The 26,944-nt window shown below is 44.3% G+C and overlaps 1 protein-coding gene across 5 annotated transcripts in view; it reads right to left on the bottom strand.

Moving 5' to 3' along the window:
• Positions 1-26,944, bottom strand: part of hipk2 (homeodomain interacting protein kinase 2) — a 265,244-nt gene that overhangs the window by 78,034 nt on the left and 160,266 nt on the right. For all 5 annotated transcript variants that reach the window (XM_063058276.1, XM_063058273.1, XM_063058274.1 and 2 more), the window contains one exon: positions 626-749. In XM_063058276.1, the coding sequence (XP_062914346.1) occupies positions 626-749 (124 nt within the window). The remainder of the gene's footprint in view (positions 1-625; positions 750-26,944) is intronic.

Below are 26,944 nucleotides of genomic sequence, written 5' to 3' on the forward strand. Positions count from 1 at the left end.
TATTTTCCTTCAACCCCCATTCTGCTGCCTTCTCCCCATAACCTTGAACACCCTTACTAATGAAGAACCGATCAACCTCTGCTTTAAGTACATCCAATGGTTTGACCTCCTCAGCCACCTGTAGCAATGAATTCCACAGATTCACCACCCTCTGACTGAAGAACTCTGAAGCGTTTCACTGAGAAATGCAATATGAATCCATACACAGCAACAAGCTAATCACCTCATGAAATGTTTTGGAAAAGGATTTGGGTGTGTGAAATCAAAACACAAAATGCCGGAAGAGCTGAGCAGACCAGTGGCTAGAGAAACAAAAAATACCTCAGGTCTGTTTTGGTGAGATTGACTGAGAGGTAAATATTGTCCAGGATGAGGTAATCAGGGAAGACTCTTGACACTCCTGAAAAGTAGGGTTCTGGGATCACTGATATCAATAAAGACTTAAAAGGAGGTCACCCAATGAGTACATGGTACAGTTAATATTCACACCTTCACAGAGACCTGGCATTAGGGCACTGGATATGGCAACCAGTGTTCACAAGGTGCCCCACAAAGAGTCAAGAGACCAATTTCACTTAAGCCCAGCACAACACTGCATCGAACATCCAGCACAGTTGAAGCGTACCTGATCGTACTCCGATGCTCCCGGATACAACGGCCACCCCAAGAACAGCTCTGCGATTACGCACCCCAGTGACCACATGTCGATCGCCTCGCAAAACAGCAATCCCAGGATAATCTCTGGCGCTCTACAGAGATAAGAAAAAGAAAAAAGTTATTTGCACACGCATCCTTCCTTCTACCTCCATCCCTTCGCCCAAGTGGGCTACGGATTTGCAGGCACATGGAGCACTTTGGCATCTCCACAGGAGCCCCCTGCAAGTTCACTGGGCATTTAGACAACAGATTGGATTCCTTTCTTGCCCTTGTGGGCAGTTATTGAGCGTTTCTCTGCCTGCTGCATTTAGGTACCATCGAGTCATAGACATAAAGCAGTACGGCATGGATACAGGCCGTTCAACTCAACCAGTCCGTACCAACCATGGCGCCTACCCAGCTGGTCCCATCTTCCTGCGTTCCGCCATTTCCCTCTGAGCCTCGTCTCTCCATGAACCTCCCCAAAGTGCTTCTTAAATGATACTATTGTACCTGCTTCAACCACTTCCTCTGGGAGTTCACTCCATACGCTCACCACCCACAATGCATCTCATTCAAATCTTTCCCCTTTCACACTCAACCTATGACCCCTAGTTTTGAAGTCTCCTTAGCCTGGGTAAAAGACTTACCATCCATCTGATTTATGCATGTCATAATTTTTAACATTTCTATAAGGCTGGCCCTCTTTCTCCAATGTTCCAGCCCGGCCAACCTATCTTCATAACTCAGATCCTCTCATCCTGCAACATCTTCGTAAACCTACAGGCAGGTATAATGCCTTCCCCACCATCATTACTGCAGGAGTAACCAAGAACGCAGGGCAGCAATCAGGAATCCCAGGCCTCTGTTTAAAGCACTTCCTTCCTCTGAAATCTGGGACAGACACTAACTGCTCCACTTGCCATCACCACCAGCTACCTAAAGCACATTCCCCGCCAGCAGCAGGTTGAGCACAAATGAAAGCATCCCGAAATGAACGTAGCTAAACAGCCTGCCACGGCACATATAACAAACAGCTGAACAAGTAAGGATAAAACTTGGAAAGCAAGCGTGGATGGAGAGAATCATGGACTGAGACACAGGTAGATTGACGGATCGAAATGTAGATAGATAAGACAGGCGGAAAACATTTTTACAATGACTGTAACTCAATAGAGCTTTAAAATGCTTTGAGACATCCTGCAGTTGTTATAGGAAGGTTATAACTGCAAGTCTTTATTCTTTCTTTCAATAGAAACATTTTATTATATTACAAAAATACAAAGGGTTGTATAAAATAGATGTGGAGGCAGTAAGAAGTTTGTTGATCTAAACACAAAAGATTCGGTAGACGCTGGAAATCCAGAGGAACTAACACAAAATGCTGGAGGAATTCCTGATTGATTACTTAGTTACTGTGCCCTGATGAAGGATCTCAGCCTGAAACAACAACACTTTATTCCTTTCCGTAGATGTTGCCTGCCTTGCTTAGAGATCTAAATATTGACCCATGACTTGGCGTGTACTGCATCAATGAACCAACTAAGATTAGGTAATGTCAGGACACTGAAGCAGTACAGTCCTAAAACCTTGTAACATTTCCCTGCATTCAGTATACGAAACAGTGCCCCTACACCAGGGCTGTGTCTATTGTTCACAATGTGTGTTACTGGCAGTTAGATAAACATCAGCCCTACCCCTCCAATACTTTCTTTCCCCCACTCCCCCGCTGTCTATTTCCAATAAGCAAGTAGCAGAACACAGTCCAACAGTTTCTAAAGGGAGCTGGACTGGTTAAACCGTGAACCTAATACATGCCTCACCCAATATAACCAGAGAAATCCAACTAACCAGATTATTTCCTGCACCTCCCTTTTATTAATTAGATCAATAATAACCTTATGGTTCCGTAATTCAGGTCTTTCTGATTAACTGTGTGATCATGGGACACACCTCTTACTGAAATGGTCATGTTTCAGCAATAAAAGGCTATAATTCATATTTCTAATTGGTGTTTATCAAACCATATGACAGGCATACAGAATTCTGTCAAATAAATTAGTTTCAAGCTTCACCTCTAAGGCAGTACTGTACAGAATTTCAGACTCGGAGTCCATCTCATTTTACAAACTACCATGAACTATTCTTGAGGAGGTGATGGTAAGCCAGCTATGAACCGATGCTGTTTTTCTGATGAAAATGCTGTTCTGGAGGGAATTCTGCCATTCAGAAACAGGAAGCGCTGATGTCCTCTTCTGCCCTCCTCTTCCCTTTTCCTCCACATGGTGGAAGCCACAGGCATAGATGGTGAATTGTGCAGGGCAGTCGCTGCACACTAGGGCCGGAGGAAATGACTAACTCAGGTGCTGATCAAGCAGGCTGCTTTGTCCTGGGTGGTGCTGAGTTTCTTGACTGTTGGTGGAGCCACTTTCAGCCAGGCAGGTGAACTATAACCCACTACATGCTGGACCTGCCCCACGGGTGGTGGCAAAGCTTTGGGGTGATAGGAGGTGAGCCTTTGACTTGATTTGTAGCCATAGAAGTTGTCCAGTGGTATCCTCCAGATGGTAGCAATGCCACAAGAAAGCAGCATCTATCATCAAGAACCACCACCATCCAAGCCATGCTCTCTTTTCAATGTTGCCATTGGGAAGGAAATACAGGAGACTTGGGTCCCACAACAGCAAGTTCAGGAACAGTTACAACCCTTCAACTATCAGGCTCCTGTGGATAATTTCACTCACCTCAACACTGAACTGATTTCACAATCAATGAACTCACTTTCAAGAACTCTACTATTCATGTTTTCAGCATTGTTTGTTTACGTATGTATTTATTATTATAAGTATTTGCAATTTTGTATTTGTACATGGGTCTTATTTTGACCGTTGGTTGCTTGTCTGTCTTTGTACATAGTTTTTCATTGATTCAATTTTTTTTTTGTGATCTACTGTGAATGCCTGCAAGAAAATTAATCTCAGGGTAATATAGTCACAGTCATACTTTATTAATCCCGGGGGAAATTGGTTTTCATTACAGTTGCTCCATAAATAATAAATAGTAATAGAACCGTAAATAGTTAAGTAGTAATATGTAAATTATGCAATAAGTCCAGGACCAGCCTATTGGCTCAGGGTGTCTGACCCTCCAAGGGAGGAGTTGTAAAGTTTGATGGCCACAGGCATGGATGACTTCCTATGACGCTCTGTGCTGCATCTCAGTGGAATGAGTCTCTGGCTGAATGTACTCCTGTGCCCACCCAGTACATTACATAGTGGATGGGAGACATTGACCAAGATGGCATGCAACTTGGACAGATATATGGTGACAAACAAATACTTTGATAATAAACTTACTTTGAACATTGAAGTGATATTATTAACTGATTGGAAATGGTCTTTAATTGATTGGCACTAACGGTGCATGAATATTAATTGCCCGATCAGCCCATGTCTGTGCATCTAAGTCTTGTTGCATGCAGAGGAGAAATCCCTGGGATGAAAATCAGGGCCAATCAAGGTGAAATCAGTTGTTGACAGTCAAGAACCTAATGAGCAATTCCATCAAAAGCAAGTACTGTCAAGGCAGGCAAAACCCGATCAGGGGAACTACTGCACGCAATTTCCCAAATCAATTTGACTGGCCATTGTCCTTTATAGAAACACCACCTGCTACAGTTTCCTCTCCAAGTTAACAGTACATCCTGCTTCACTAATGCACAGAAGTCTCTGCTGGCTTTAAAGTTGCCCCGTGGCTTTGACTCCTAAAATATTTCTCTGCAATCACTGTACGGCTCCATCACGAACTTGGAATTACAGGATCATTTCCAAGTAATCTCCTCCATGATGCATCCTTTGGGATCAATGTGCAATTACTTGGAAGCCATTCCAGTTTGCTCTCCTCACCTGAGGCTAGAATGCAGCAGCTCAACCCCAGAAAATGATAACTTCAAAATTAATACGCATTTTAAACAGAGCCGGAACACAGCTTGTGGGTCTGATTTAATGAAGGCTCTCATTTGAGATAATTTTATGATACAAAGAAGAATAACTAGCAGCCTGTAACAAAATATGAACAGAAGTTAGCCAGATCTGATTCATGTTGATTGATCAATGCTTCCAATATATCAGTGTGATACACCTCAAGTGCTTGAAGGCAGTCAGCAGGTCAAGCAACATCTTCCATGGAAAGCAACAATGTTGGGCCAAGACCCTTCACCAGGACCCGAAACATCAACCCTTTATTCCTTTCCACAGATGCTGCCTGACCTGCTGAGTTCCCTCACCATTTTGTATTTGTTACTCTGGATTTCTAGCATCTGCAGAATCTCTTGTGTTCCCAATGTACTGGGGTTTTTTATGGTTGAGAGTAAAACTGGGAAATAAAAGAAACAGCACAGGAGGGGAAGAGTGGTTATTTCACAATTATACAAGGAAAAGGAGCAAGAGTAGGCCTCCTGGCACCTCAATGCAATCACAACTGATTTATCCCAGGCTTCTCTGTGTCAGTTCCACAGAGCCTTTTATTCCCCAATCTTTAAAAAAATTATCTATCCATTTTTATGCACACTCAGTGATCCAGCCTCCAGGCCACAAAACTCCAGAGACTTAACATCCTCTGTAAGAGGAAATTCCCAAGTATCTCAGTTATAGATGACAAATCCCCAATCCTATAACTAAGTCCCATCATTCAAGACTCCCCCCTAAGCAGAAATATCACAATGTTTACTTTGTCACCATTTAGAAACCCAGATGTTTTAATAAGATTGTATCTCATTCTTCTCAACTCCAATATAAATCTAACTTTTTTCACTTTTTGCGATAAGACAATTCTCTTATGCCAGGTGTTAGTGAATCCCTTTTGGACTGCTTCCAATGCCAATACCCTATATCCTTTCGTAAATAAGGAGACTAAAACTGTATACAGTACACCGGGTGAGACCTCACTAAGGCCCCGGAGAATAATGAGACCTGGCTACTTTTGAGCTCCAATTCCTTTGCAATAAAGGGCATAACACCATTCCTCTTCGCAACTACGTACTGCATCTGGTGTTTCGAGTAGGAGAACTCCACTCAGAATCTACCACTTGAAGTGACAAAGGGCTGCAGATGATGGAGTCCAGCAGGAAACGAAGGTGGAGCACTGAACCAAATAAGGGAGGTGGGGTGGGCAGATGGGAATGCGCTTGGGGCAGAGGGGATCCAGTGGGAGGAGCGCAAGGGAGTTGGGCAGATGGAGTGGGTGGAGAAATGGAAAGAAACAGAGTGATGGACAGGTGGGAGATGATTTCTGGGCATTTTTGAGGAATTCCTGCTCATGTGACTGTATATATCATGTGATTGTGCATGTAACTGTATATATCACGTGCAACCAAAGTTTAAAGGAAATAGGAAATGAGGTGGGAGTAGAGATTTAGGAGAAGGCAAGCATTGCCTCTGTCCCTCAACACAATAGTTAGCTGAACATAGTGCGTGAATGACTGAAGAAGGCTCTCCTCCACTCTGATGATAGGTCGCAGCGTGGTCAATGGCTGCTATGCAGAGGGGGCTGGGGAGGGGAGGACTAATACTTTTAAAAGTTTTCTGCATCAGAAGCCTCACACTGTAGATTTACCGAGTGCCTGAAGTAGCCAAAAAAAAGGGAGGAAGTAAAATGCAAGAGGTACAGAAGCCTTAGGCCTCACACTACCAGGCCCAGGAACAGTCATTAACATACAGTACAACCATCAGGCTCCTAAACCAGCGTGGATTTCTTCAGTCACCACTACTCTGAACTGATTTTACAACCTTGGGTTCACTTTCAAGAACTCATTATAACTTATGTTCTCAGTATTATTTTTATTTGCATAGCCTGACTTCATTTGCCGCTGGTTGTCAGTCTTTATGGACAGTTTTCTTTTGTAAAATTCTATGGTTTTTATTTTTTCCTGTAAATGCCTGCAAGAAAATGGATCTCATGGTAACATATGTACTTTTCATATATAACTTTTCATTAAACTTTGAAAACTGTACGATTAACTCTGCTTCAAATATATCCTATTATTGAAAATGCATGACCATCCATTTAAAGGATTAAGTGACTGCCCTTTCAACATGAGCAAACATTAAGTACAGCAAAGCCTTTAGAACTCTCCCAGGACGTTCTTAGTAATTCCATGAACGCCAGATTTTTCTGGCGGTCCAGGCCATGACTGGCAGTGAAACGGTTAATCAGGAGAAGCCCAACCTCTGACAAAGGATCTCGGCCTAAAACATCGACTGTACCTCTTCCTAGAGATGCTGCCTGGCCTGCTGCGTTCACCAGCAACTTTGACGTGTGAAGCCCAACCTCTGCTGGTTGCGCCCTAGTGACCCCTGCTGGGCATTCCAGGCTTGATGGTTGAGTGGCCACAGGCAAAGAACTGGTAAAACTGCTCAGCATTGTTTTAAGGACAAGCGACAACTAACGGCAAGGAGAGGGCAAACTACATATACCACTTCTGAAAAGAGCTTTAATGAAAGGTTTTTGCAGGATCCAGAATCTCTCTTTAAATCTTCCTAGGATCACAGGACCTGGATTCCGTTCTTTAAAGAGGTGCTGCCTGGCTTGTCAATCACAGGAAGTCTTCTGAGGGTGAGAGGGTAATCAGAATGGAAAAAGAGAGGAGGGGGAGGAGAGAATCTCTTGTGTTTATCACAGCTTAGAGTTGAACACGCACTGGACGTTGCAAGTGAACAAGAGGTTGTTGTTTAGGGTATAAAAAGACTACAACCAAAGGCTGTGAACCAGTAGCAGGATGGCCCAAGTCTCATCAATTGATCTGTGGTGGTGCACTTTCCAGGGTCTCATCACGCAGACCCCGAACCCAGTCTGGCCCCATTGCGTTCCTCAACTCTGACTTAAAGTAGGAAAATACAGGAGTGTGTTGGAAGCATTTCAGAAAGTAATCACTTCGGATTTGATCTTTTATTGTTCCAGTTGTGTTCTTTCTCATAAAAGTTGTGTATAATTTAAGATTTTCTTGTGAATGCTGGTGATCTGATGTTATGTGACTATAATGCAGCTGCAAGGAGGGTCTGCACTGCACCTGCGCACACGTGTGCTTGTGCTAGTGGCAATGAATCAACACCCTTCAGCAGAAGATCCTACAAAAAGTATTGGATACCACTTTGAGTCAAATCTAAAATGGATGAAACTTATCATGCTCAGCTACGCAGCCATATCAGCTCCCTCCGGACAGAGGTAAGTAATCCCATCAGGTGGGGTGGGGTGGGGGAAGCAAATGAAACTTGTCAGATCAGAACCGGTGTTTCAAGTCATGAGGAGTGCAAGTAATAAAGCAACACCTGGGACGATGGCCAGTCTGGGGGCTCGATACCAAAGATCGAAGCCTGAAGGTCTTTCCTGGAGTTGCAGGACTATCCGTGTGTGTAGGTGGTGGAAAGGAGGCAAGAGGTTTGTTTTGCTAATGTCGCTTTGTCACTTGTTGTGTTTTCTTCTGGCAAGGGCTGTGGGCACGTCGTGTGGCTCCTATACCTTCTTCCCGATGGCAGCAGCAAGGAGAGAGCACATCCTGAGTGGTGGGTGTTCCTGACGACAGATGCTGCCTTCCTGCAACAACACTTAGTGTACAGCGGTGCTGGAAAGTTTGTGAATCCTGTAGAATTTTCTCTATTTCTGCATAAATATGACCTAAAGTGTGATCAGATCTTCACATGTCCTAAAAGTAGATAAAGAGAGCCCAATTAAATAAATAACACAAAAATATTATTCTTGTTCATTTATTTATTGTGAAAAATGATCCAATATTACATGCACTTGTCGGAAAAAGTATGTGAACCTTTGCTTTCAGTAACTGGTATGTCCCCCTTTGTACAGCAATAACTTCAACCAAATTGTTTCCGGTAACTGTCCCGCACATCGGCTTGGAGGAAGTTTAGGCCATTCCTCCTTACAAAACTGCTTCAACTCTGGGATGTTGGTGGGCTTCCTTGCATGAACTGACTGAAATCCCTAAGGGTCTCCACATGGTAGTACTAGTGAGATCACAAGGGTCAAGTAAGAAGATCTCCTGAGGCGTTGTCTATTGGTGGGTCCTCAGCTGACCGTGGAGGCCAAACCGGGATCCACATACTCTCACGCTGTGTGGGCACGAGCAAGTGGTGGTTAGTGGTCACTTCTTAAGGATGTTCAGTCTCTCCTTTCACAGCTGAAGCTTCCTTCTGTGGCACAGCACATCTCGCTCTCATGTAGTACAGCTCCCTCTTGAACACATTTCCTCCGCACGTATCTGTTGAGTGCAGTGTCTTCCCAGCTTTCCATAAGGTTGATGTGGCAAAGGTGTTTTCTCTTTGGGGGAATCTGGAATTCGGGGTCACAGTATAAAAATGAGAGGTTACTAGTCTAAGATGCAGATCCAGCAATATGTTTCTGTCAGAGGATCATGAATCTCTGGAATTCCCTTCCTCTAGTGGTGGGTGCCACAGTTTTTAGATTATTCAAGGCAGTACAGACATATTTTTGAAAAGCAAAAGAATTGAAAACTGAGCTAGGCTGGAACACAGAGTTCAGGTTGCAATCAGATCAGCTGAAAATAATAAAAACCAGCCAAGATGGAGGAAGGAGCTGAGGTGGGCATGATAACAACTTTAAAAGACATTTGGATAAGTACATGCATAGAAAAGACTTAGAGTGATATGGGCCAAACGCCGGGCAAGTGGCTCTAGCTTAGATGGCCACCTTCGCTGACATGGGCAAGACGGGCTGAAGGGCCTCTTTCTGTTCTACATAACGTCAACCAGAAAAGATCACTTTCCACTGACCCTCTGCTTCCTGGGAGCCCAATGACCTTTGATGTGGCACCTTATCAAATCTCCTGGAATCCTAAATATAGCACATCAGCCGGTTCCCCTCTATCCACCATGCGCTATTTCTTGTAAAAGCCTCAGAAGATTGCTCCAGGTTGATTTACCTTTCTAGTTAATTCCCAAGTGACATCAGTGGAATGAACTGAACACCATGAGGGCGCCAGGGTCTGACAGCACAGAGTTGCCGTCAATAGTGTTCCACTGTGTTCAAAATAGTTTGTGTATTGTATCGGAGGCAGTCAAGCAGTATTGCAAACCTAAGCATTTTCAGCTGCTCAGGACAAGCATGAGAAGTTGCCGAGGCCAGAGCAAGCTGTCCGTGAAAGAGCAGCTTTTGTCTGCAGTGCCAGCATCCTTAACATCCTAAACGTCCTGCAGTGCTTTGTTACAGCATTATTGACAATACTTTAGCCACATTAAAAGAGAGGAGATAAGTGAGTAGTTGAGCGATTGCTACCAGAAGAGGTGAGATCTTGGAACTTCCCAATAAAGAACAAAAAAGGCAAATATTTAGTAAAGGAATTCCAGAGCCAAAGGCTTTGAGCATTGAGGCAGCTGGAAATGTGGGACACCAGAACACACAGTAGCAGAATTGGCTATTCAGACCATCGAGTCTGCTCCACCTTTCCATTATGGCTGATTTATTATCCCTCTCAACCCCCTTCTCCTGTCTTCTCCCAGTAACCTTTGACACTCTTACTAATTAGATCAGATTCAACTTTATTGTCATTGTGCCGAGTACAGATACAAAGCCAATGAAATGCAATTAGCATCTAACCAGAAGTGCAAAAGAATAGTGTTATTTACAAAATAACTGCAAATAAAAAGTAAGTGCTACAGCACACAAATATAAAAGTACTGAGACAGTACAATATGGGTGCAATACTGCTTAGTGCTGTGTTGTGAGGTTCAGCAAGGTCACAGCCTCAGAGAAGAAGCTCTTCCTGAGTCTGCCGGTGCGGGTGTGGAGGCTCCTGAAGTGCCTACTGGATGGGAGGAGAATAAAAAGTCCATGGTTAGGGTGAGATGCATCCTTGATGGTGCTTTTCGCCCTGCCCAGGCAGCATTTATGATAAATTTTCTCAATGATGGGCAATTGGGTGCCGATAATCCACTGGGCAGTTTTCACCACCCGCTGGAGTGCTTTGCGGTCCAATACGGGACAATTGCCATACCATATAACAAATACAGCACGGAAACAGGGATAAATTTGAAATACATTTGGTGAGTATGCTCTCAATGGTACAGCGGTAAAAGTCCGTCAGTGTCCTGGGACAGAGGTAAGCTTTCTTGATGCTCCGCAGGAAATAAAGGCACTGTTGCGCCTCTTTGATCAGGATGGAGGAGTTCAAGGACCAGGTGAGATCATTGGAAATGTGGACACCAAGAAATTTGAAGCTTGATACATGCTCCACTACAGCTCCATTGATGTAGACGGGGACATGAGTGTGGCTCCTAGCATGCCTGAAGTCCACAATGTTCTCTTTGGTCTTCTGGATATTAAGGGCCAGGTTGTTATTGGCACACCACGTGGCTAGGTCAAGAACCTATCGACCTCTGCTTTAAATATACCCAATGATTTGGCTTCCACAGCCATCTACGGCAATGAATTCCACAGATTTACCACCCTCTGGATGAAGAAATTCCTCATCTCTGTTCTAAAGGGACATCTTTCTATTCTGAGGCTGTGCCCTCTGGTCCTAGACTTCCCCCAGCTTTGAAGTATTCAATAGAGCAGGAGAGTGAAGATCTTAGTACGGATTGAAGAGCTAACAGAGACCAGGCAGAAGCCAAGCGATGATTTGAAAACAAGAATCTCATGCTTAACTGGAAGCTGAGATTGCTCAACAGGCTTAGCTACTGGACCCAACCCTCATCTCCTGCTGACACAAGCACCTTCCAGTACTGGTAACACAGATACTGCCTCGCTACCACTGATAGAAACGCTTAACCTTGTCAGCAGCCGCAAACAATTACCTGTGCACACAGCCCAGCCACAAACAGCTCTGAGATAGCAAGCAAATAACACTTTCCTTCTGGTCTGGTTGAGAGATAATCACTAACTAAGGAATTAAAACAAAACTCCATCTTCAAAAAGTGTCCATGGAACATAAACCATTCCAGTACAGCACAGGCCCTTCAGCCCACAATCTTGAGCCAACTTTTTAACCTACTCTAAGATCAATGTGACCCTTCCCTTCTACATAGCTCTCCATTTTTCTGTCACCCATCTTAAGTGCTCCTAACACATGTGCCTCTACCATCACTTCTGGCAGTGCATACCACACACTCATCACACTCTTCGTAAAGAACTCGCACAGAGGCTGGTGTGTGTGTGAAGCGCTCTGCATTGTGAACTTATCTATGCAAGGATAAAGGGAGCCTCAGCTAGACCCCTTTTCAGTAGGACTCTATCCCTGACAGTGCAACTCTGCACTGGAACGTCAGCCTACATTAGGGGACTGAGCGTCTGAGGCACAAAGCAGGCATTGCAAGCACCAAAAGCAAAGCAAAACAATTGAATTCCAAACTCCAGCAGGAACCTGCTGCTAGTTTTCCACCAATCTGCTAACAGTGTAAATAAACAGGCTCTTCTGTGCTTTGTTAGATCACCAGAGACCTAATCTGATCAGAACTGTCCTTCAGTTATAAATATCCTGTTATGGAAACTCATCATAAACAAATATGTTAACCTCCCTTGCAGTATTTCGAATTTCAAAATGTAATCTGACAGTGGCACTTTTAATTTGCTATGTCTTCTCCACAGTGAGAAATGTCTTATGTTATTCTGACTGCATTTACACAGACGTGCGTGGTGATGCTAGTGATATCCTAAATTTGTTAGCAGTGTAATATGTTAGACTACCATTAGATGGGGACATGAATCAAGCTGCCAGCAGTTACCTCCACAACAGCTTGGAGGGTCAGGACCCACATACAAAGAGGCTGGAGAATTAGTTGTGAAGGGACAGAGATACCTTCATGAGCATCTGTGAATGGCCAACAAAATTTAAAGGCTCGCTTTATTTATCACATGTACATCAAAACATACAGTAAAAAGCGTCGTTTTGCTTCATACAGTCTGAAGATTATGCTGGGAGCAGCCCGCAAGTATCACCGGGCTTCTGGCATTAAGTCTGAATTACATGGGCTGGCAGGACTTTCTGCAGCAGCAGTCTGATCCTGTCCTTGCAAGGTTCATGACCTTCCTCCCATCCATGGCAAGGATCATCAACGCATTGTCTGAACCTGACGCTGTGATCAAACATCGAACATTGGCTGCAAATGATATGACTTTGTCCTCATCTTTTATAGAGGTTTTTCACTGGTGCTATGTATGCTGGGATAACAATAACCCATTGCCAATTCTTCCTTCTCTCCATGACTGAAACTATGAGAAACACTAAAGACAGAAAAGTACAGGAAAGAAAAAAGATGGAGCAAGAAAGAGAAGATAAAAGCAGGTATATATATTGTTAATAAGTCTCCCATTTGCCCAAACCCATCATGTCTTTTGGTGACATTAGATTAAGTGTCAACAAGTGCCAGCCACACTGAAAAAGCTTAGCACTGCAGTATTTACTGTAAATAGCAGAGGCAACACCATGACATCATGTTCCACCCGTTCAATAACATTTCCAGTTTCCAAAACAGAAAAATAATTAACTCTGACACTGTTTGTGGAATCGCCATGGTTTCTGTGCACTGACATCTTCAGATCAGGAGTTTGCAGGTTCAAAACTGCTCCAGGCACCAAATTCACTCCCTCGGGCAGACTGACGAAACACTGCAAGGCCGACAAGTTAAAACAAGGCCCGGTGCACCACAAGTGGACAAAAGGAAATTCCCATAGTCCTGTCCTGTCCTGACAAGAGAGTTCTCTATGTACCAGTTACTACTGATCTCTCAACCAGCTTCACCAAGGTAGGTTAAATGATTAATAGATTGACTAATTGTTAATAGATTTGCCGAGCACCTTTGCTCTGTCCACTGCTAGATGCAGGATCTCCCAATGGCTACCCATTTTAATTGAACCGCCAATTCCCATTCGGACATGCCCGTCCATGACCTCCTCTACTGCCATGATAAGGCCAAATTTCTCCATCTTCCAGTACTTTCTTTTTTCTCCATTCCTCATTCTGGTTACCCTCTAACCCCTTCTCTTCTCCTCACCTATTACCTCCCTTTTGTTTCCCACTTCATTCCCTTCTCTCCATGGTCCACTGTCTTCTCCTAACAGATTCCTTGTACGTTAGCCTTTTAAGCCTTCCTCTTATCCCCTTACAACTTCTTAGTTTATCCTCCCTCCCCACTCAACCAGCTTCCCGCTTACCTGGTCTGACTTATCATCTTCTCCTCCCTCCTCCTCCTTATACTGGCTTCTGCCACCTTTCCTTCCAGTCGATGTAGGGTCTCAGCCTGAGCCGTTGACTGTTCATTACTCTCCCTAGGTGTTGCCCAACTTGTTGAGTTCAGCTAGCATTTGTGTGTGTGTGCGCGCATGTGTGTGTTCGTTCAAGATTTCCAGCATCTGCAGAATCTCTTGTGTTTCAATTGTTGCTTCTATGCCCTGTCATTGGTTACAGAGCCCAAGGCTAAATTGGATGTGAAAGGCACTGTGCAAATTCACAAGGTAACACAATATATGATGATCAAAATACTAGGGCAGAGTACTGTGATTTCTCAGGTGACACCTTTCTGTCTGTTGTTTCAAGGAGGAGAAGAGGCTAGAATCAGCTTTACCATGTTGCTGGAGAATAGGTCATGAGGGCTGCACACTCTTCTGGACCACAGAGCACAGAGGGTTGGTAATAAAAAAAGCAAGTGCATGAAACAAAATTTCTGCCTCTTTATTACAAAGTGAATTTTACATGGAACACGTGTCAGAAGGGAACAGAGTTAAATTTGTTGGATATTTCTCTAATTAAACATCTCTAAATAAATTCATAATTTTCATGGATCTGCATGACTTCTCTGAGCCTTAATGCGCAAAAAAAAAAGGATTAATACCAATGGCCCAGTTAGAAATGTTTTATTCATCATTGCCAGGATATGGCCATACTGTTGAGACCAGCTAGCACAACCTGAGCTGTCTTCTTCCACTTCTGCAGTCTCTGAATGAACATACTCCCACAAGGTTGTTGGATAATTCAAAGAACCCTAACCGAGTAACAAGGAACACGCAAGAATATCAGAAATGAGAACAAAATTTGGCCACTTGCTCTCTCATACCTACTCCACCATTTCATAAGATAATAACCCAGCTTCAAATTAATTCATATTTTCCTACAAAGGAGTCCATTCAGCCCAGAGACTAAACAGTTCACTGAACAATTCCTCCTCCCCCACCACCAAATGTCCACCTTCTCATATTCCTATCAGTTCTTCTGTTAAGTTGGATAAATTTCTCTGTCAGCCTGCGTGTTTTCGGATGTGGCAAGATACTGTGGCACCCACACGGTCACAGAGAGAGTATGCAAACTTTCGAGAGGGATAATAAATCAGCCATAATGGAATGGTGGAGCAGACTGGATGGGCTATTTGACCTAAATCTGCTCTTATGTCTTATGGTCAAACTCCACACAGGCATCACCTCAGGACTGGACTGAACCTGGGTCCTTGAAGCTACAATGAGGCTGCTCAGCAACAGGCCCTTTCCTGCCTCATATTACTTGACTCCCTATCTAAAAAAATCTATAAAGCTGCTTTGAATATAGCCAGTCGGAGCGGCCATTTGAATGGAGAATCCCAAAGTTTTCCCACACTCTGCACATCTCAGTCCTGAATGGCCCCCAGTTTTAGCACCCCAATCAAGAATAATGTCATCCCAGCCTCTAATCTTTCAAGCCACTTAAAAATGTATTTTTCAATTGCATATTCTTCTATGATTCTAAATCAAGATTGTTGCTCAGTCTCCTCAGCCCATTGGGTAACTGTGCCCCTCCATACTTCCTGGAGTCAGCCTGTTGAACAGTTATGCACAGGCGCATCCTTATTTAGGTCGGGAACTGGACCTGCAGGCAATATTCCAGGCCCACAATGTCTTTATCCTGTATTCACGTCCACCTGCAATGACGGCCAACATGTGTTTTGTCTTCCTAACTGCGTGCTGCACCTAAGCACTTTCTGTGATTCATGTACACCAGGTGTCCTCAGCACCAGGCTTCCCTTTTAGTCTCTCACCATTTGAGAGATACTCTTCAATTTCTTCTACTAAAGCAGGTCACCTTTCAGAGTGTGGCCCTACATTGATCCTACTTGCCTGCGTTAGGTCCGTATCTGACTATGCCTTGCTTATTTAGGTGTCTGTCTAAATGCCACATAAATGTAGTCACTGGTTCTGATTCCACCGTCTCTGCTGGCTGAGCATTCCAGTGATCGACCATTGTCTGCTCTAGATAGCATCACCCAGGGTTTGCATTAGCTCTGGTGGCGCTGTGACAGCAGCAGTGCGTTGGCCAAATCCTGAAGGGAATGGCTGCAAAAAGATTGGGCTTCTGCAGGTAAGATCAAAGATTAAGCTTTGTAGTCTGCAAAATCTTGCCATGAATGATGAAGAATTAAACAGCATGATGATAAGAAGGTAGCAAATGAAGCATATCCAGGGAGCTCTGTGTTAAGTGAGCTAGTATCAAGGGAGTGGGACATGAGGAAGCTGAAGTCTAGAGAGCACCATATAGGGAGTTTGTACTGAGGGAGTTTTGATCTGGGTACAGAAGCTGCATGAACCACTCCATGATCACTGTCGATGGAGGCCAGCTCATGAGAACAAAAGATAAGGCTAAAACCCTTGCAGCTACCTAGTGCTTCCCCCTGAGGTTTCTCTTCATTGAAGGAGCTAGTATTGAGCCAGTTCTATGCCCCCAGATGTCACCACTGGGTGCAGCAAAGGCTATGGGGCCAGACAAACTCCTGGCCTGGACTGTCTGAAACGTATCCCAGGACTGAGCTACATCTTGGATACAGCCATCCCAAATGAACATCCAACAATGGGGAAAGCTGCCCAGATACGCCCACACAAACTGGAACAGACCTCACCACAGTTTTAAATCTTGGCACCAGCATTTTGCAATAAGCACTTTAGAATCATGGGATGCCACAGCATAGAAACAGACCCTCTGAACCATTTAGTCCTTACTAAACTTTTATCCTGCCCAGGCCCATCTACCTGCACCTGGACCAATGCCCTCCGTACAGTGATCCAAACTTCTCTTAAGTGTTGAAATTGAACCTGCATTCACCACTTCCACCGGTAGCCCGTTCAACACGTGCACCACCCTGAGTGAAAAAGGTCCCCCTTGTGTTCCCCTTAAACATTCTACCTTTCACCCTTGACCCACGGCCTCTAGTTCTAGTCTCACCCAACTTTCCTGCCACTCAGAAAGAAAGGCTAGCTGCATATCAAGAGTAATCTATGACAGAGTTGTCACTCTGAGGAAACTCGGCACTGGAGAGCTCATACTCAGCGAGCAGTGCATTGTGGGACTTTGCATCAAAGCATACCAAAATAGTTTGTGTGAGAAAATTGTACATTAGGGAACTTGTACCAAGGGAGCTCTGTAACACAGATACATTAGGAAGCATATCAAGGGGGCTCTACATTAAGAGAACTAGTATCAAGGGAACAGGACATTAGGGAGCTCATATCCATATGACACAACATTAGGGAGCTTGTATTAAGGGGAAGTGCATTATAGATCTCCCATCTAGTTACGTCTGTGAGAAAGCATGCTTTATGGATTTTGTATTCAACTCCACAGAGCAGTGCCCTCGGGCTGACGTAAGGATGGGGACTTACGGAAGGAGCTGTACATGAGGAATTTGATTGTACTGAGGGCTGTACAATAGGGAATTGCCGGCACGGAGAGAGCTGTACATCACAACCTCATGGACCTTACGCACTTCATTGTCAAAATAACTCTCAGCCTAGGTTATTTCATCATTTATAGTCAGTGGTCACATTATTAGGTACAACTCTACACCTGCTCGTTAATGTAAATATCTAATCAATACATAAAAGCATGCAGACACGGTCAAGAGGTTCAGCTGCTGTTCAGACCAGACATCAGAGTGGGGAAGAAATGTGACCTAATTGACTCTGATCATAGAATGAATTGTTGCTGGCTGACGGGATGGTTTCAGTACCTCAGAAACTGCTGATCTCCTGGGACTTTCACGTACACCCATCTCTAGAGTTTACAGAGAATGATATGAGAAACAAAAATAAACATCCAGTGAGCAGCAGTTCTGTGGGTGAAAACATCTTGTTAATGAGAAGTCAGAGGAGCGTGGCCAGACTGGGTTCAAGTTGACAGGAGGGCAACAGTGACTAAACTAACCATGTTACTTTATTAACAGTGGTATGCCAAAGAGCATCTCTAAATTCACAACACGCTGAACCTTGAAATGGATGGGCTACAGCAGCAGAAGACCCCGAACATACACACAGTGGCCACTTTATAATATAAATACAGTGGCAGCTGAGTGAGTAAACTTTCTAGCTCCAGACAATAATTCAACCCCAGTCTACGTATTGCAGGGCTAACCCAGGTTACAGCAGGGTACTCTCCAGGCAAACTATGCAGAGCCCAAACAATTTGCAAGTCAGAAGTGCAGCCATGATTGAGGTCCCACCCAGCAGAAGATGCTTGAACCTGGAAGATCCATCACACTGGAAACTGAAAGGCTTGTTCCTATGTGTGGGTTGCACAGAAGACTGCATTTCCTAACCTGAGTTAAACCTGCAATTTCAGTCAATCATATCGAGCTCTAGTGCACTCGTCTCGGTGCATGCTCAAATTTATTGCCCCAGACTTCCCGAAGCTGGAAATGGTGCACAGTTGGCACTCCATGCAGAGTCCTGCAGACCGACACAGTAATAGTGTGATCATTCGAGTGGAGTATGATGTTCTCCAAGGGAGTTGTCTATTAGTGGCAATTCAGGTGACTGTAGAGTAGGGGCTGCCAACCTGGAGTCCACAGACCCCTTGCTTAATGGCCGTGGTCCAGGGCATAAAAGAAGTTGGGTACCCCTGCTGTAGAGGCTGATCCAGGCCTGCCTCCTTTGCCTCTTGCTGATTGTCACAGGACTTAATCCAGGATGTTTAGATGGATTCTTTGAAGGGAGAAAGCTTGCACATGACATGACAGGAGGATGATGCAGGGGCAGCCACCGCACGGTATTTGCCAGATTGGGGGGCGGGGGGGGAGGTCAGGATCCAGTGGACATGGAATGCAAGACGCCTGGAAATCCTCTGCCTTCCCTGCCGTTGTGATGTGTCATCATCCTCCGGCAGCTTCACACTTCAGGCCTTGTTGGGATCGCTCTTTGTCCAGAACCTCCCCCTTGACCTTACTGCCGTGGGTGACCCCACCAGGAAGTACGTGCTACGTGGCTAAACTTCAGACAGCATTGCTCTCGAGATCTCAGGAACTCTCAAGCCTCTCCTCTTCAACAAGGTGACGAACCTCGGAGAAGGCAGGCGTTTCCACTACTACTATACAGAGGGAGGCATTAAGGCTGGGTGTAGAAAAGAGTGATCACTAATGGGTTACCATGGCAGCTCCTGATGTCATGTTTTGTCCACATCAAATAAGGTCTCCGTTTCTCTGATGATGCGAATGTAGCTGTGAGGAGGGAGAGGAGGCAGAGGTGGTGTGGCGAGACTGTGAAAGCTCTCTTTCAGACCAGTGGGCCATCTATCACCGCAACATAATTAGTAGAGATAAGTGAAAACAGAAGGCTGAGAAAGGTCAGATTCCATCTTGGGCTCATTTTTCAAAGCTTTAATTATGCCGTTACCTAGCAAACACATTTCAGCAATCCTATCATTTATGGATTTCCCCGGGGTAGCAAGGCAGCACACTCACTTCTTGGAGACACATTAAATCATGCATAAATTGTGCAAAGAAGCAATTGTTTTTGGAAATATTATTTAGCACGTTTACCCTCTGCCCGTTTGACATTTACTTTACCTGCACTGACAAGAAGTGCAATGAAAGTACCTCTCCCATTCACCCCCAGATACCACCAGCTTATTCAGACTGGAACTGGAATTGGTTTATTGTTGGCACATGAACCGAAGTACAGTGTAAAGCTTGTCTTGCATACTATCCATAGAGATCATGTCACAGTGGCCTGTCACACCCTGGGCCTGCGTGTTGGGCGCAGAGTGGAGGGAAAGCAGTGTCAATGGGCCCGTGTTGCTGGGCCTCAGGGTGGGAGATCAGTGTGGGATGGGCCACTGTTGGTAAATTTGTAAATTGTTTTTTTTAAATCACAAGTACAATTAGAAACTTGTATGTCACTCATGCTGGCCAATTCGCTCAGAGGCTCGTGAGAGTGTGGATTGAGCTGCCAGCACAAGTGGTCCATGCGAGCTCGGTTTCAATGTTTAAGGGAAGCTTGGACAGAAGGGATATGGAGGGCAATAGTCAATAGGAGTAGGCCGATGGTTCAGCATTGGCTAGATGGGCCAAAGGGCACATTTCTGTGCTCTACTTTTCTACGACTCTATGATTCTGTGACAGTGCACTGAGGTAGCACAAGTTAATGCAGTAAGGCAGTGCAGAGAGCTCAGTGTGTGAGAGAGCTGTGTGACAGACTCTGCTGTGTTCAATTCCCATTCCCACTGGCCCATCTCACCCTGCGCCCCATCGCAATGGCACCTCCGTACCAGCCCCTTGTATCTTGGCCCCCAATCTCAAACCCTGATTCCCAAACCAGCACACTGATTTGTCCACCGATGGTCCGTCACACCTTGGATCCTGTCACACAGGCAAGAGACCCACAGATGCGGACTAACCTGTAGCTGTTTGAATTTGCTGTGATGTTGGTAACTTTGACCGAGCATTTGAAACCGCTGTTCATTGAGGATTTTCTGATGAGGATGTAGACTGAATTCCCCTCAAGGTCACACTACCTTCCACTTCCAGAATATTCTTCCCCCGACCCTTGCTTTACTGTATGTGACACAGCCCATGCACTGGTGAGACCCTCATCGATGTGTGCACTATCCAATATTTGCCTGTCTGCTCCATTCAAATCTCTGCCTCTCTAAACTGCAACATCCTGTTTATCTCCGCAACTAGCCCATCTTCCGGACAGACAATTGCTCCTGTTCAGAGTCTTCACCAGGATTAATTCCCTCTGGGGCAACACCCATCCCGAGCTCAGCCACTGCCCTACAGCTCCAGCAAGGCGGGTACTGTCTGTGCGGAGTTCACACGCTCTGCCTGGGTTACCTCCAAGTGCTCTAGCTTCCTGCCATCTCCAAAGGCACACGGGCTGGTAGGCTAATCCCTCATTGTAAATTGCTGGCAGTGTGTAGGTAAATGATAGAATATGTGTGTGTACGTGTGCGCTTGTGCACGTGTTTGAGTGTGTGTCTGTGCACGCGTTTTTGCAGTGTATTTGTGCGTATCTACATGCGCGCGTGCACATTTTTGTGTGCTTGAGTGCGTTGCCGTTTCTGTGCGTGTGTACATGTTTGTGGGTTTGTGCTTGTCTGTTTTATTTGTGCAGGCTTGTGCATGAGCACAAGTATTTGTGTGTTTGTGCATGTTTGAGAGGGTTTTGCGTGTGTGCCCATGCATGTTTGTGTATGTTTCTATGTGAATTTCACAAGTATGTTTATGCATTTGTGCATCTGTGTTAAGGCGCGTGTGTGTTGGGAGGGTAGTTGATGACAACGTTGGAAGAGTAAAATGGATTTAGTGTAGATTGAGTATAAGCTGGGTGTTTGGTGGTTCTGAGGAGCTTGTTCCTGTGGGTGCCTCTGTGACTGTAATTCTACACTCTATAATTCCTGCCTTTACCCTGTCAGTGGCAGCATAGCTTTAGCCATCTACTCTGTAACATTTAGGAGTACTTCCCACTTTTAAGTTCCTTGAAGACTCCATCAGAAGTCGTAAGTGGGAAGTGCACTTATCTTTAATACCTCATCTCCCAGATGAACTTGACCCCTTGTAGCAGGAAACTACCTTACTGTTCTGAGCTCAGAGATGGGACAACTCTCCGATTTCTCTGCTCCTGAGTGTCAGCCGGAATTGTTGGCCGGTAATTAAGCTGCTCAATTAAAGAACATTTCGGTAAATGTAATTAGTTTCAGGGTTCACACATTTAGCCCTGTGGACCAGCGTTGCTGTTGAATAAAATTACGGCTGATCTGACTGTAACCTGAACGCAGTATTCCCATCGACCTGCGGTAACCCTCCTCCTCCGTGCTGAAAAACGTGCAAAAATTCTACTTCCACCGTCCTTTGAGGAAGGAGGTTCCAGGAACTCACAACCTTCTGGGAGAAAGGGCGTTGTCCTCATCCCTGTATCAACTGGTCAACCTATTTTTAAACACGGATCCCTGCTTCTAGATCTCCCACAGAAGGAAACATCCTCCCCACATCCACCCTGTCCGGACCCCTTCAGGATCTTGCATGTTTCAATCAAGTCCCCTCTCAGTTTTCTAAACTCCGAAGTTCAAGAGGAAAACAGAATAGGATCCATGAAAAAACACACACAACAAAGACTGACAAACATCCAATGTTCAAAAGAGGATAAACTGTGTAAATAAAAAAAATGTAAACAAATAATATATAGAACATAAACTGCAGAGTTCATGAAACTGTGACTACAGGCTGTGGAGTCAGTTGAGCGCTGAGGTGAGTGAAACCATCCATGCTGGTCCAGGTGCCTAATGATGTAGGCCAACAACTGTTGCTGAACCTGGTGCTGTGGGACCTAAGACTCCTGAAGATCCCAGGAGAAGAGATGGAGACGGGTCAAACACAGGCAGGCACAACGGGCTGAGGTGGGGAATTTTGGCTGAGATGAAGTCCAGCCTGTCCAACCGTTCTACATAAGGCCTATTCCAGGTATACATCCTGTAATGAATTCTAATGAATTCAAAATGAAACTGGGAAGGCTACATTGAGATCTCAGGGAAGCAGGCCAAGTGGCAAAGTAGCCTCATTCTAACCCACAATGAATCACTCACGTGCCAAACACATGAAACAACTTTGAATAATTAATTAATTCCTGCAAGAAGTGGGGAGAATTGATTCTGAAACTTACTTGCTGCAAAGATAAAGAGAGGGAATTATGGGAACAAGATATGAAAGGGAGTCTGTGCCTTCAGAATGTAACTTGAATATCAACAACAGCAGAGACAAGTCACATATGACTTAACTTCCACAAAAGTTGCTATTTAATTTCACACACCCCTCAACATATTAAAATGAACACCACACTTTCTCTTCACTAGGATGACGCCAGCCCAGGATCACAGGAATCCAGCATCCAGTCTGTGAACAAGGGACTGAGAAAAACTCTATCCAGTAACAACCTCACTGACAGCCTGTCTTTAACCTTCACTGTACCAATCACCAGCAAAATTAATCGAGGTTCTGCAAAAGGATATATTGGGCTGATGACCAAAGTATCTGCTCCATCTCAGCAAATGTCGCCGAGATGGGAAGGATTAGGGATAGAATTCCAGAGCTCGGAGCCCAGGCAGTCGAATGCTGGGGTGATGGATATCATAGATGAAAAGTGCACAACGATGCGTCAGAAAATTGCACAGCTAGATGAAATTTCACAGATAAGGATTGGCAAGGACACAGATGGATTTGAAAATATGAGCAGTTTAAGACAGAGTCCTCTCCAGTTCAGAAACTGGAGAGTCAGTTACAAGGGTGAGCAGAGATATTCTTCAGGGTGGCTGGCCCATGTGTATGAGTGATGGCAGGAACTGTCTCACTTGTGTGGGGTAAGCAGGAACGTGAAAGAGATAACCAACTGATCAGGGCAGCTGTTGCCTCAAAGGGATAGAACATAGAACAGCCCTTCAGCTCAACATGTCTGTGCCAATATAGCCAATCACCACTGGCTGCACATGGTCCATTTCCCTCTACTCCATGTTCGTTCACGACTGTCTAAGCATCTTTTAAACATCTGCCATCTCCGGGCAACTACCTCTCTGTATAAAAGCAAAACTAGCTTCACACATCTCCAATAACCTTCCTGCTTTCACCTTTTCACCTCCCCTCTGATGTAGGGAAAAGACTATCCCTTTTTAATGGCTTTATAGCCTCTGGCATTCCAGAAAAAACAATCCAAGTGCAACTTCTCTTTCAAGCTAGTACTCTCGAATCTACACAACATTCTAGTGAACCTCTTCTGCAGCCTCTCTATAGCCGCCACATGGTGACTGGAAATGCATACAATACTCCAATTGTGACCCAGCCAAGGACTTTTCAACTTTTATACTCAACGCCCCAACCAATGAAGGCATGCATGCCAAACATTTTTTTAACCACCCAATTCACTTCTGTTTTCACATTCAGGGAGCTAGAGACTTTTGTACTCCAAAACATAAATAAAGTAATTCAAAGGAAAAGACAGTTTTTTTTACTTTAAGTGAGCCACACATATCACATATTAGCATCATGACATATGCAATTCATGTACTCCTATATACAGTGGCATGCAAAAGTTTGGGCACCCCGGTCAAAATTTCTGTTACTGTGAATAGCTAAGCGAGTAAAAGAAAAATGACCTGATTTCCAAAAGGCATAAAGTTAATGACACATTTCTTTAATATTTTAAGCAAGATTACTTTTTTACTTCCATTTTTTACAGTTTCAAAATAACAAAAATGGAAAAGGGCCCGAAGCAAAAGTTTGGGCACCCTGCATGGTCAGTAATTAATAACACCCCCTTTGGCAAGTATCACAGCTTGTAAACGCTTTCTGTAGCCAGCTAAGAGTCTTTCAATTCTTGTTTGGGGGATTTTCGCCCATTCTTCCTTGCAAAAGGTTTCTAGTTCTGTGAGATTCTTGGGCCGTCTTGCATGCGCTGCTCTTTTGAGGTCTATCCACAGATTTTCAATGATGTTTAGGTCGGGGGACTATGAGGGCCATGGCAAAACCTTCAGCTTGCGCCTCTTGAGGTAGTCCATTGTGGATTTTGAGGTGTGATTAGGATCATTATCCTGTTGTAGAAGCCATCCTCTTTTCATCTTCAACTTTATTTTACTGACGGTGTGATGTTTGCTTCCAGAATTTGCTGGTATTTAATTGAATTCATTCTTCCCTCTACCAGTGAAATGTTCCCCACGCCACTGGCTGCAACATAAGCCCAAAGGATGATTGATCCACCCCCGTGCTTAACAGTTGGAGAGGTGTTCTTTTCATGAAATTGTGCACCCTTTTTTCTCCAAACATACCTTTGCTCATTGCGGTCAAAAAGTTTTATTTTAACTTCATCAGTCCACAGGACTTGTTTCCAAAATGCATCAGGCATGTTTAGATGTTCCTTTGCAAACTTCTGACGCTGAATTTTGTGGTGAGGATGCAGGAAATGTTTTCTTCTGATGACTCTTCCATGAAGGTCATATTTGTGCAGGTGTCGCTGCACAGTAGAACAGTGCACCACCACTCCAGAGTCTGCTAAATCTTCCTGAAGGTCTTTTGCAGTCAAACGGGGGTTTTGATTTGCCTTTCTAGCAATCCTATGAGCAGTTTTCATGGAAAGTTTTCTTGGTCTTCCAGACCTCAACTTGTCCTCCACCGTTCCTGTTAACTGCCACTTCTTAATTACATTACGAACTGAGGAAATGGCTACCTGAAAATGCTTTGCTATCTTTTTATAGCCTCCTCCTGCTTTGTAGGCATCATTTATTTTAATTTTCAGAGTGCTAGGCAGCTGCTTAGAGGAGCCCATGGCTGCTGATTGTTGGGACTAGGTTTGAGGAGTCAGGGTATTTATAAAGCTTTGAAATTTGCATCACCTGGCCTTTCCTAATGATGATCATGAACAAGCCATAGCCTTAAAAAGCTATTTAAGGTCTGAGACCTTGGTAAAAGTTATCTGAGAGCTCAAATCTCTTGGGGTGCCCAAACTTTTGCATGGTGCTCCTTTCCTTTTTTCACTCTAAAATTATACAAAACAAAAATGATACACTAATCTCACTTAAAATGTTAAAAAGAATGTTTCATCTTTAACTTTATGACTTTTGGAGATCAGTTCATCTTCGACTCACTTAACTATTCACAGTAACAGAAATTGTGAGCAGTGGTGCCCAAACTTTTGCATGCCACTGTATAACCCGCAATGTATTATGTAAACAAAGAACTCTTAATCAAACAATATATTTACAATATTACTCAAATATTACTGAAGTATTAAATACACACTTTCCTCTTGCTCTTGGCCTCCCCAAAACTGTGCTGAGAAGTGGAATTACAAAGGTCATGGAAAAACTATTCCAACAAGCAAAGTGATCTTCTCTACCTCCTGAACCTCTTTACTTGGCTGAGAAAGAAAACCCGCACACTTGCATAATTCCTTTAAATCTAATTCCCACTGCTCTACTTTCACACCTTGCCCAAAGAGCCTATCCAATTGGCAGGTGTCCATGTCGTTTGCTCAAGTGGAGCTCCATACTGAAAGGTGAACATCAGCTATTTGGCTTATCACTGTTAGAATCCATGCTGAGGTCCAGCATATCTTCCAGCAGACAGCACAGTTGCAGCCCCATGTGGTTCATCTTCACGTGCATCCCCAAAGTGCAAGTACATTTCCAATAGTGGGAAAGTCAAAAACCAGAAGCACGGCCTCAGAGTAAAAGGACATCCTTTTAGAACAGAGATGAGGAGGAATTTCTTTAGCCAGAGGGTGGTGAATCTGTGGAATTCATCGCCACAGTCAGCTGTGGAGGCCAAATCATTGGGTATATTTAAGGTGGAGGTTGATAGGTTCTTGATTAGTAAAGGCTTCAAAGATACAGGGAGAAGCTGCAGAATGGGATTGAGAGGGATAATAAATCAGCCATGATTGAATGGCAGAGCAAACTCGATTTGCTAAAGGGACTAATTTTGTTCCTATGTCGTATGGCCTAAAGGCAATTGTTTACTGTAAGCAATTTTCAACCAATTTTTCAACCCTTATGACTCAGTAACTCAGATGGAATGAGACAGAGAGAAAGAGAGAGAGAGACAGACAGAGAATTGGTGACACAGAGAGAGACAGAGACAGAGAGAGAGAGAGAGAGAGCGAGAGAGAGAGTGAGCAAGGGAGGGAGGGAAGGAGGGAAAGTGGGAGGGAGGGAGGGAGGGAGGGAGGGAGGGAGGGAAAGAAAGTGGGAGGGAAAGAGGGAGGGAGGGAGGGAGAGGGAGAGAGAGAGAATGAACGAGAACGAGAACGAACAAACAGGCAGAACACAGAAAGATATAAAATGGAAATAGAAAGTGCTTAAATGTTTGGTAGCTTGTTCAGTATCTGTGGGAAGAGATACAAACAGTTAATGCATCAGGTTGAAGACCCTTTGTCAGAACTGGGGAAGGGACAGGGCAATAAGGCAGAAGCTGGACGATATAGACACAGCCTGTGTAAGGATCATGGAGCAACATTTTCAATTGCCCTCCAACAGATGCTTTTATCTGAAAGCTGATCGCATTCACAGTGA

This window comes from Mobula hypostoma, chromosome 9 (assembly GCF_963921235.1).
Source record: "Mobula hypostoma chromosome 9, sMobHyp1.1, whole genome shotgun sequence".
Taxonomy (NCBI): domain Eukaryota; kingdom Metazoa; phylum Chordata; class Chondrichthyes; order Myliobatiformes; family Myliobatidae; genus Mobula; species Mobula hypostoma.